The sequence below is a fragment of the Pinus tabuliformis genome, chromosome 5_1 (assembly GCF_031772625.1).
Source record: "Pinus tabuliformis cultivar Carrire ecotype Pingquan chromosome 5_1, CPIR1, whole genome shotgun sequence".
Taxonomy (NCBI): Eukaryota; Viridiplantae; Streptophyta; class Pinopsida; order Pinales; family Pinaceae; genus Pinus; species Pinus tabuliformis.
Genome location: NC_142305.1, coordinates 321,334,579 through 321,346,382, shown reverse-complemented (window position 1 = coordinate 321,346,382; position 11,804 = coordinate 321,334,579). Strand labels below are relative to the sequence as shown.

Genomic DNA, 11,804 nt, shown 5'->3' with positions numbered 1-11,804 from the left:
AGAGTACGTATGCCTAGATAGACTTTAGCAATCAAATCACCATGGAGATGGGCCTCGTGTCCCACAAACAAGATGTCTCATACACCAATTTGGTGTCTGTCTTGTCAGTTTAAAATTGAATTATTGTTATTACTATTATTAATAAAAACTCTCCGATCTCTAGGATCATTTCAAAATCCAGAAACTGTATCATAGTTCACCAGGGAGAAGTAAATGCACAGGCTTGTACAGCATTATTTTAAGCAATAGCAATTACAAAAATGCTGCATAACACAGATGTTGAAACTTAAAAATTTAATTACGACATGGATTAGTATATGAGTTCAATAACGAGCCGGAAATGTCAACGTGATGCACCTTCATAGCAGCTAAACTGCATATTTCACTAATTATACAGATATCCAAAGTGGACACAGTTGTAGACTGCATTTCATCAAAAGTATTTTATGAACATAACATCTGACATCGAAGACAATGCTCTCAACATTTGATGAGTAGAAATATGATTTCTCATATTCCATATACAAAGCAAATCAATAAATTCATTCAACTCTGCTAGTCAAATTGTTGCCGTAGTTGCATCTCAGTTTCACTCTTCCACGAGGCATGACTCGACTGGCCTTTCAACCGCTTGGATTTTTCCTTATCTTTGATCGTTGAGCCTTTTTTCTTTTCATTTTCATGGTTAGGATTCCCAGGAGGTCGATCACCACAAACCGGGCAAACTAGACCTTCCCGTGCATTTGAGTACGTCTTTGGCACCCCACATTGAAGACACATTCTGTATTCCCAAAAAATACAGGTTAATCGTAATTCATTACTAGTTAGTTTATCTGCTCCAAAAGTAACTATAAAAAACTTTAAAAAACTAACCTCAGTAGCTTTGCAGCATCTTCTGGAGGTGGCATTGCTGCACCAGGAGTTTTCCGGACATTATCAAGAGTTGGTGATGGAACATTCTTGGGTGGTGCCATTGCTGTAGCAGGACCTCGTGCTATAGTTCCTACAACATCACTTCGCACCCGTTCATGAATCCCTACCAATTGTGCTTTAGCCTCCAAAACAACACCTATACAAACCAGAAAGGTCTTAGTCACCAGAAACTTCTCTCTTCACAAAGAGAATTTTACTTTTCCACTCATCACGATCCAGTTTATTGCAATAAGCTCTAAATAATTGTGCGGTAATCTGAACAGTGTGTCTTCCTAAAATATGGTTTTACTTCATAAAAAAATTAGTGTTTTACACAGTAGATAGGCAATAGAAGAGGCATAAAATTACATGAGACATCAAATTTTCTGTCTACATGACCTAGTTTCAAGAACATCTCAAGAAAACAGGCCAATATCATGCAATAGAATCCCTGTTTTGATCAAGCAGGAAATATTACTATAATGAAACAGAACTCCTAATTAGGCCATGGATGCATCTTAGAAAACCAACCTTGAGTTCCTGGAACCTTTTCTCCAGTGCCCTAGCTTTTTATAAAGGTGAAAAACAATAGCTGCACTGCCAATGCATTTGTCTGAAACTCGAAACAATAGAGGAAACAATTGATATATAGGAAAATATCTACAAATTATCCAAACAAGAGATATTGTTTGCCCTCCATGAAAGATTTTGCACGAATACGCTATGTCATGGGTGGCACCCATCATTTTTGCATGTTTTTTTTCTTGCATTGCAATATTCTTGACATGATTTCTGACTTACTTTCCAACTGAGTGTTTTACGTAAACAAGTTCTCACATTGGCCTTCTATAAGTTTTGAATGGGTTTTACCTTCTGGATGGTTGGCCTTGATATAGTCAACAGTAGGATTTTTAATGCCGTTGGAGTTACCATAGAAGTTGCTTGCCAATATCAGGAAAGTTAGCGGCTGGAAACGTATAATTCAAATTTCAGATGTGGCAGTAGGGAATTTTGCAAGCACAACTTTACTTGAAGATGTTAAAAATATAATGATAGGATCTATTGTGATTGTTTCATAATAAAGCCATCGTTAGAATGCTTTAAACAAATCATAGGGATATAATAGTGTACATTATAACATAAATTGCAATAAGGAGAATAGTAAGAAGATATGCTATTGATGTTTCTAAGGAAAGAACTCAACTGCAAGATAAGCAATAAAGTGGAATAATTTCTATAGGATAATGCAGAGAAAATTAAAGATCTTGATGATACACAGACGAATTGTTTCTATCAACTGTTCTAACAATAATATTGAAATAAAATGACTCGGTTTCCTCCCTGATCAGAGCAAATACATCAAATTTGCTGACATTCAAGTGGGATGTTTTCTTGTTAACAAAATTTGCAACTTCATGAGTCACTATTTTGTTGATACAAAATGAAATCACGGATGGTTTTTACCACAAAAGAAAACCAAGTCAGGACTACATGGATGATCCTCTTTTATAACGTACACTAAGAATAATGCTCATTTTTGCAGTATCTTAAAGACAACCTACAGGGTAATTTTTCCACAGAAACATATTGCCTCTTATAAGAGGAGAAAAAGGAAGTCTTTAAGACAGGTTGTGCAAGGCACTTAAAAACATTCACAATCAGAGAAATATGTGACCCAAAACAAAGAGGCCATATATGGGGACTATGCAAAGGCCATGAGTTTGTGATATTATATCATGGGAAAAATTACACCCTAATAGCAAAATCAAGGGCAGCTGGTTCAATTCAATAAGAATGAAGAACAGCATGATTAACAATTGTGTGCATGAGAGGAACAGGGAGATATATAAATAACATTGTAGAAATTTTGAATAATTTAACACATATTCAATGGAAATTATCCTGATCATGTACTATTGCGGAAAACATACACAATACATAAGCTCCTCTACGTTGATCATCAATATAGCAGCATCAATAACAATAAAACATCAAGAGCATTCACACATTAACACAGTATGTATCCCGGGGAAAGCATCTTGCTAAAAACCCCAACTATCTGTATATTAATGATTGAGTCATGTAACATTACACAGCATAATACTTCTCACAAGTATCTCCACCTCTGTTTCACACAACACAGCTCAGATCTGATCTCCAAATCTCTTCCACTGCTTGCCTGCCTCCACTGCTCAATACCTGCTCGAGAACTGATGAGAATGGCTCACCAAACTCGTTTTTCACCTGCAAAATAGTCACTCACACTTTGTTGGACATGAGCACAAGCTATAATGTGGGCAAATACGTGAGCAAACTCATTAGCATACTCAATCCCTTGATTGTGCAAGATCTGGTGCACAACTATAGTCACAACTGATAGCAATCTGATTCTCTACCACCTGTCCCTGTTGAACTGAACATGCACTGACATGCAACTGAGTTAACTGATGTATTCATTAGTTGTATTATGAGTTAATAACTTGTGAATTAATTAATAACTAATTCACCCAACTCATCTCTAGTCTATTTGCCAGTTAGACTAAATACAACCAGTTTAACAAAGCTAAACTGAACACAACTCCATCAACTCCACAATCAACTCCACCAAACTCAACTGATTGAGTTCTAACTGAAGTCATGCATGCAACAACTCAACTGACTCATAAGAAAAGCGTATTTCCTTCTGACAGCTCTGCATGTGCCACCTCTGTAGCTCAAATTGAAGTGCTCCAAGAGAATAAGATTAAGTTTATAGTCCAAATATTATTGTGAGATAATAATATTTGACTTTTCTATTTTTGACAACCAGTCTAAAAATAGACTTTGATCACTCACACTGTGATCACTCACACTTTCATCAAAAATAGAAGTCCATCTATTTTTCCCAACTTGATCAATCATCCATAAACAGCAACCTGCAATCCATAGACATGATCCATATGTCTAAAAATAGACATAGTCTAAAAATAGACTTGCGCCAAAAATAGCCTGCGGGCCCACTTAGTGAAGGCGACTCTTTTCACTAAGCTCCATCATCTTGTTGCAATCTCAACATACATTGCTAGCATTTAGGCATAGATAATGATAGAAATTTGAGTGGTAATTAATATGTAAATACACAATTGTGATGATGAAACTTTCTTTCATGAACAAACTTTATTTAATGAGCATGTTGTATTTTTCTATTTGGTACTTCATTATCCTCTCTCTTTTTGGTGATTTAGTCTAAATTGATTACCCACCCATTTTATTGTATTTATTGGGAACTCAGTCACCTTTGATCACTCACCCCCACAATTTTGTTCTCTATATATAGTAATACAAACAGTTGTACAGCATGTGTACTTGTTTCCTTGTTATTTCTAACGTGAATTATGTCTTGCACGGTTGGTATCGTGCTCATATTAATTGGTATCAGTCTTGAAATTACGGCTTCTCAAGAGCTTCACCATTCCAACCCCTTCAGGGATATTCTTCCTACTCAGAATCTGTATTCACTCTCCAGGACGTGGGAATATGACCATAAGACGAAATTAGTCCCCCATGGGAGCGAAAAGCTCCTAAATTTTCATTAGCATTTGTGCATAGACAATGATAGAAATTTGAGTGGTAATTCATATGTAAATTTGAGCAGCTACTATAAGATCTTCAATAACCTTATCTTTTTCCAGATCTAAAATACCATGCACAAGTGACTCGCAAAATGAAAAATAAAGCTTGGTGTCCTCATGAAATTCATTTTCAAGCTTTCCTAGGGCTAACACACAATACTTTTATTTGATATATTCACCAAGGATGTCATTGCATCATATTTATCCTTGACTTCAGCCAAGAAAACTCTTCAAGGGTTATTCTAAAGGAAATAAAGAAACCTCCTTTGAGCTGAAATGACAGAACCATTTACATGCATTTCTCCCTTTCAAGGAAAGTGCAAACATTTCCATCATGATATCTTGATGGCCAATATTGAAATCTACAATAAATTCAATGAAGTATGTAGCAAATTGTGAAGCTAGATGAGAGTGACTATAAAATTTTGGAGCATGCTCTAACCAAATTTGAACAGGAGCTTATTTCAATCTGCAAAAATGCAAGAGAAATCCAAGAAGCCGATATGAAATGTGAAAAACATACAACCACCAAAGCTCAGTTTCATATCTGTGTAGTCACTAGGTGAGTCTTCAAATATGCCTTCAAATATGCTATATGTTCTCACCTCTACAAGCATCAATTTCCTCAACAATCTTTGGAAACAGGGTTTTGTTTGTTCGTGAAGTCACCAAATGAGAATAAGATCTTCAAAACACAAAACCCTCATCAAAACAATGTAGAAATCTATTGAATCTCTGTGAAAATGACTTTATCCCCTACAGCAATGCCAACATGTTACCTCTCAAACCTTTTTTTAAGTGGTAAGGCCCTAAAACACAAATGCAACCTATTGAAGAATCTAGGGCAAATTAAGTTTAATAGGATTCTTCTTGCCATGATAACTATTTGTGAGGTATTTTAACTTTTTCTTCTTAGCACAATCTTCACTTGTTATTATTAGAGTGTGTCTTCTTAGTTCATCAAATAGCTACCAAAACAAAAGAGACAAGAACACAAGATGTTGGCTTTCTGCCAGGGCCAAAACCTCTCTCTTTGAGAGGAAAACCCACACAAAATTCTTCTTATAGAGATTCCAATTGACGAATACCAAGACCATGACCCTTGACCTATTGGGCCACTCCAAGACCAAGACACCAATCCTCTTCTTCGTCACTGCTGAGATCATCATCACTGTTGCTTCACCAAAGTCATCATTACTGCGCCTTCACTGAGATATTCATCATAACAACGCAATCATTATTGTTGCATCCTTGCCACACCTTTACCGAGATCTTCTCTTGTAACTGTGTCTCCATCAGGATCATGACTATACCGAGATCATAATTGAATCTATCATGACTGCATCTGGAAATATGTCGAGACAGAGTGTGTCACTGTGAGATCTCCTCGTCACAAATATATGAGATCATGACTGCGTCCAAGATGAATGCTGACACAGAGTGTGATACTGTGGGATCACCAAGATCCTTGTCGTCACCGTTATGCCAAGATTTATGACTAATGACTATGTTTTCTTCCTGCACTGAGATCTTCATGATACTGTCGAGTACGCTGAGACAAAGTGTTTTCTTCCTGCGCTGAGATCCTTATCATTATGCCTATGTCGAGACTGTAACCATTAACACTGTGAAGAGACCGAAAAACTTCATCTCAGTGGCACCCATCTGAAAATTACAGTGATGTTGTTCATCTGAAATTTGAACCTCACAATCATGTGAAGGATCTCAGACCTGTACCCATCCGAAATTATAGTGAATCCGAGTTCCTGCACCCTACTCTACCCATCTGAAATCTTGTACCTCTGTACTCATTCGAAGTTGCAGAGATGTGTAAAATTTTGTCTTTCTGTGATGACCCTAGCCACCTATAAATAGTGGTTATCCTTGAATATAAGCCAACATGACAGTGAACCGTTGTGTCTCCTAATTTTGAGCCGACATGACTGCTTTTAATTTGATTTGCAGGCCAACATGACAAAGAGGATTGTGCTTGTCATTTGGAGGGCTACTTGACATTGTTTATGACTCAAATACATTAGATACATGCCCAAGAAGGGTTCTTCAACATTTTCTTTGACTCTTTGACTTTCCTATAGCACTTCAACACGTGCTAGACCTATGCAATGAGCAAGAAACTCATTTTTACAATTTACAAAAATAATATTTCTTTTCTTTTACAAGTACAAAGATCAAAATTACATTTATGAAGACCGAACCTAGTTACACTTTCTTCAACACAACCTTAGCTAACTAAAAGGGGTTGTCTACTGTCACCATAACAACACCATCTCTCACTTTAGGCCCACTCCTTTAACACAAGAGGGATTCCTGAGAAAAGTATGAGATAGCAAACTTTAGAAAAACAATGAGATGGAGGATCAAGAGTCAAGACTAGTGTCTATCCAATCAGGGAAAATGGAGTCAAGAGGCAACCTTTAGGGTTTGAAATTATGAATGGGAATGACATCATAATGTTGTTACAATATGCTAAAATAAGCCTCTGAAGGATATTTCCATATTGCAAAAAAGATACTTAGATGGACCTTACAAATATTCTACTTAATACACGTTATGACAACAAATGGGTGATTGTACTACAAGCTAGAAATATACCCTACCACTCACTAGAATGACAGCAGTGAATCATCTAACTTAACAGTAAAAATCAGCAAGGGAAATGGATAAGAAACACCTCAACTGAAACCATTCTCCAAATGACAGATTTTGCCATAATACGAAGCCCTTTTTGCAGCATGATTTTGTTGAATTTCCAGCAATTAACAAACAGCAATATGAATGAAAATTGAAATGATCAACCTCAAATTACAAAAGGAAACCTTTAAACTTTCATTCTCCAAATTAGATATTCAACTTAGCTTATAGGGGATTTCCCATTAATCCAACCATGCCAATAATGTAGCCAGTAATGTAGAGAGATTATCCTTTTACAGATACCTAGCTCAGTCTCTCTTGCAAATAAATTAATAATTTAGTGGTGTCTGAATCAACGAATTTCTCCTAGAAAAACACTAAAATATTACATAAAGGGGCTTCCAAAGCAAAACACACCCACAAATAATAAAATATTGTAGACTTAATGAATAGCATGCCACATGTCCTCTCCTTGTCCAAAATATTTCCTTGGACTAAACCTCTTTGATCATGCAAGCAAGCTCCTCTTGCCACTTTTCTTCTCCTTCCTTTAGAATGCCCTCCAAGGTTCCCCTTCAATGACCACTTCAATAAAATATGACTATATGCCAAGTCAAGAAGAAGGGAACACTCTTCAAGAGGATTAGTCTTCCCTAAGAAGTTGTAAAAGATGTCAACTGTCTACAACCATAACTAGAGCACTCTCAAAGAAGACCCTCTTCCAACCATATAACATAAACTAATCCTTAGAATAGGTGAGCCCTTGAAATGTGTGCAAGAAGTTGCAAAGGCCACCCTTATATCTAGGGCCAAAAAATACTAAAATAAACCCCAAAGGTGGGCACCCTAGATAAATGTGCAAATGGTAGTTAAGATTCCTCCATAAGTGTGCCAAGATGCCAATCTCAAGGGAGTGCTCTAGCAAGAAAGAGGTTCAACCATCATGAGATATCAAAAAGATGCCAAATAGAGTAAAAGAAGGTAGGGTGCTCTCTCCAATGAACAACAACCAACCCCCCTCCAACAAAAAACAAAAGTATGGACTTGCCGCCTCGCTGGCACACCTAGGTTAGTGTAGGAAAAATCCTCAACCCCACAAAGTGTGACTTGGTGGCAAACCAAGAAAAGGTGTTGTCACCTATTCCCAACTCTTTCTGTTAAAGCTCTCTCCTAGTTGAAGGTAAGGGGGGTTGTCCCTAATGAAGGCTAAATGAAATGCGAGTTTTCTAGGAGACCAAGGGTAGTGGAACTACTTCAAGATATGAGCAAACTAGTGAATATATTGAGCAATATAAAGATGTATATCAATGATAATCAATACAGCATTCAAGAGATAAAAATGTAAATCAGTGCCTTGTAAATAATCGCTCAAACGAAATAATAAATACTTGTTTGAATAGATATTCAAAGTAAAATTACAATTAGTCCTGCAAATGACAAGTAGTGAATCAAATGGTGGTGTTGAATCAAATGGTGGTGTTGAATCAAATGGACTTCGAGTATGGAGAAGGGAGAGTAATCATTCTTGCATAAGCACACTTCTTTCACTGACTACTTGTCATTTTACAGATATTTGGAATTGCACCAATATCTTCAAATGGAAAAATTAGAGCGTTACTAGCTCAAATGTTACTTAACAAGCTTGCATGTAGTCATGTGCTTCATAAATTGCTTGTGAAATTGCAAATTGCATCAAGGTAAAATAGCTACAAGATGCTCCAAGAAAAAAATCAAGATGATATTGAAGCTCAAGTTGAAACAATTTGCCAAACAATGGAAATGGAGTGGTGAACAAATCAAAGCTTGCAAATGTAAAGTACTTGAAAGCACATAAAGTGAGTTGCTCAAAGGAGATGTTGCAAATGTTGTAGTTTGAACAAGAAGTAAATTGTACAATGCAAGAAATTGAAAGATAAAAATGTCAACTAGATAAGCCCACTTTGCAAATGAGAAGTAAATATGAGTGTTGTGTTAATTCTAAAGGTTAACCACATGTGAATTAGATTAGCAAATTAAATATGCATGCAAGTAAACTAGATGTGAAAGTTAGGAACTAGAACATGCAAATCAATCCACCCAATAGAGCCCTCCTTCTAAATGAGGAGGTGGTGGAATACCATGGGAGAATTTCCCAAGCTCCCTCAAGCCAAAAATATGATTTTATTAGAGTTGTGTTACAATGAAGAGAAGCCTCTCAAAGGTTTCCAAATGAGGTAAGGGGAGACTTTACAAAAGTGTGAACTATAAGAGCTAAATCTCCTCCTTAAACAAGGTAAAACTTAGCAACCACAATTACAAATGAAACTTCTTCAAATCTGAAAATACAAGGGACTGTTCTTGCAGCAACAAATCAGCCTCAAAGAGTGGAAAATTTTTCTTAGACAAGGGAGGATGAGCCTCCTAAAGCCCACGGCCTAGTCAAGAGTGATGTTGCCCTCAAGTGCAACTTGGCCTTGCAGAAAAATGATGTCTTAATGGCCCACGGTCGTCTTGCAATTCAGTCCCAACATGTGCCAAAGGTCCTGCAAACAACTTGTTAGATGTTTCAAGTGAGAAATGTCTCAAGCTGCCACAAGAATGAGTTATCAAACACTTCAAACAAGGGCTACAAGATAAGTCAAATGTTAGTGGAAAATCAACAAAATGAGATGTATACGTGAGTAAACTCTCCTCTTTGCTTAGCTATCATCAAGCTCTTAAATAGCAAATTTGAAATAATGAAGCACAAGATTTAATAAAAATGGTTTGAATTTGAAAATAACTTGGCTTGTATACAAGCTATCGCTAACACCCCTGCAATACAATGTGTTAGATTAGACTATGAGGCTCAAAGAACAAATGAGAGTTCCTTCAAGAGCATATCAAGAGTTGGTTGGTCTCTCCAAAGACTTCACCTCACGTTTGATCTTTGATTCAACTCAAGATTTCCTTTCTACAAAACTCAATCAAAATATTAGCTCCACGTATAGATTTAGGAAATATGCAATGAAAAGAAGACCTAGAGATTTTTGTGAAATCTACTAGGACTATCTAAATCTAGAGCATAATTTCTAAGTCATGTATTGATGCAAGATAATTCTACATCAAAACATCTTCTAAGTATATGGAAGCATAAAATAATTAGCACATATAGAAGGAAAATAAACACAAGATCATACCATGCTCCAAGAAGGAAGAACTTCTCACGAATGAAACCCCAAAGTCTTTATTGATATTTGAAAAGCGTACAAAGTAGTAGCGCTTCCGCAAGCACAATAGCTGGTATCAAGAATACATAATAAGAGCCCAGTGGGTCTCTTTATACAAATTTGGGAGGAAATCCCAATGAGAAAACCATGTAACAAGTGGAGTTGGAGAATATCCCAAGGCAAAATTGAATTCTTTAGTGGAGGAGCCAAGTGCACACTCGTGCAATTTGATTTCCTCTAGGTGGCCCGACCCAATCCTTGGAGGCATCCATGCATTTCTGGAGGAAGGACATGTGTGAGTGGGAGTGGAGTGGTAGGAGACCACTCTCCATTCATATCTCAATGATCTCCAAGTCCAAAGCCCACCAAAGAGTGACTCATCCATGAAACTCAAGCTATCTCCCTCGAAAAATGTGATTTGCCCAGTGGAACTCGTGGTCCCCTCCAAGAAATTTGATTTCCCTTGATTTATGGCTTAGGTGGAGTCCACATCATTTTCTAACTTGACTTTCACCTTAGATGAATTTCCAACTCATTTCCACATCATTTTGGCATGTGTGGATATTTATTTTTTTCCATTTATTTAATTGTTGGGTTAATTTATTGCCACATTTTCCACTAAACTTAGGAAAAATTGGTGTTGAGCTAAGTAACCTGACATGGGGATTCAGGATTCATAGGATACGAGGATTCGAATGTTGGATTCGGACATGTTAACCCCCCGGAACAGGACACGTTAGGATACGTTCTATATTATTTTATTAAAAATATATATATAGATTAAAAATTTAATATTTCTTACACAATTTCTCATTAATGATACAAATTCATTGATTTCAAACATAGATCTTCATCTAGATGTAAGTTTTATTGTTTACAAAGTAAGTTAGTAACATTATATCATGCATAGTACATACAAAATTCAAATACATGTCACATAAATAATAAATCATAAATCAATGAATCATACATTCTAAATTCATAAATGATAAATCATAATACATATTCAATTCATCAATGATCCAATAGGAGAAAGACAAGATAGTAAGATAAAGACACTGACAGTTGCAGTTTTCTCATTAAGTCATCAAAATCAAAATGTGTTACATAAGTAGTGCAATGCCAATGGCATATAGAAATAGAAAATACAAAACAACTACAGGTATACAAGCCTCAAGGCAGTGGGTGTTGAAATTTCTAAGTCTGACACGTTAGAAATTCCTACTGCATTATCTGGTTTATTTCACCTACTTGTTTATTCCTTAACAAGTTATTTAACCATATAAATACTGAAAATAAACAAAAATGCAGTCTCAACTCATATATAGATAATCAAGTAAAATAATAGACAAACACACAAGGGACACCGTTATTTTTTACAATTGTCCCTGGAAAGACCCAATGTGGGTAAACCGATGCAGCAATTCTGAGGGTTTTATTA

The 11,804-nt window shown here is 36.3% G+C and overlaps 1 protein-coding gene across 1 annotated transcript in view; it reads right to left on the bottom strand.

The window, feature by feature from the left end:
* Nucleotides 1-279: 279 nt before the first annotated feature.
* The window catches only part of LOC149164645 (plant/protein), a 53,467-nt gene continuing 41,942 nt past the window's right edge, over nt 280-11,804 (bottom strand). Inside the window, exons 3-4 of the mRNA XM_089432141.1 lie at nt 874-1,069; nt 280-781 (exon numbers count right to left, since the gene is read on the bottom strand). Coding sequence (XP_089288267.1) covers nt 556-781; nt 874-1,069 — 422 coding nt within the window. The 3' untranslated portion in view covers nt 280-555. The remainder of the gene's footprint in view (nt 782-873; nt 1,070-11,804) is intronic.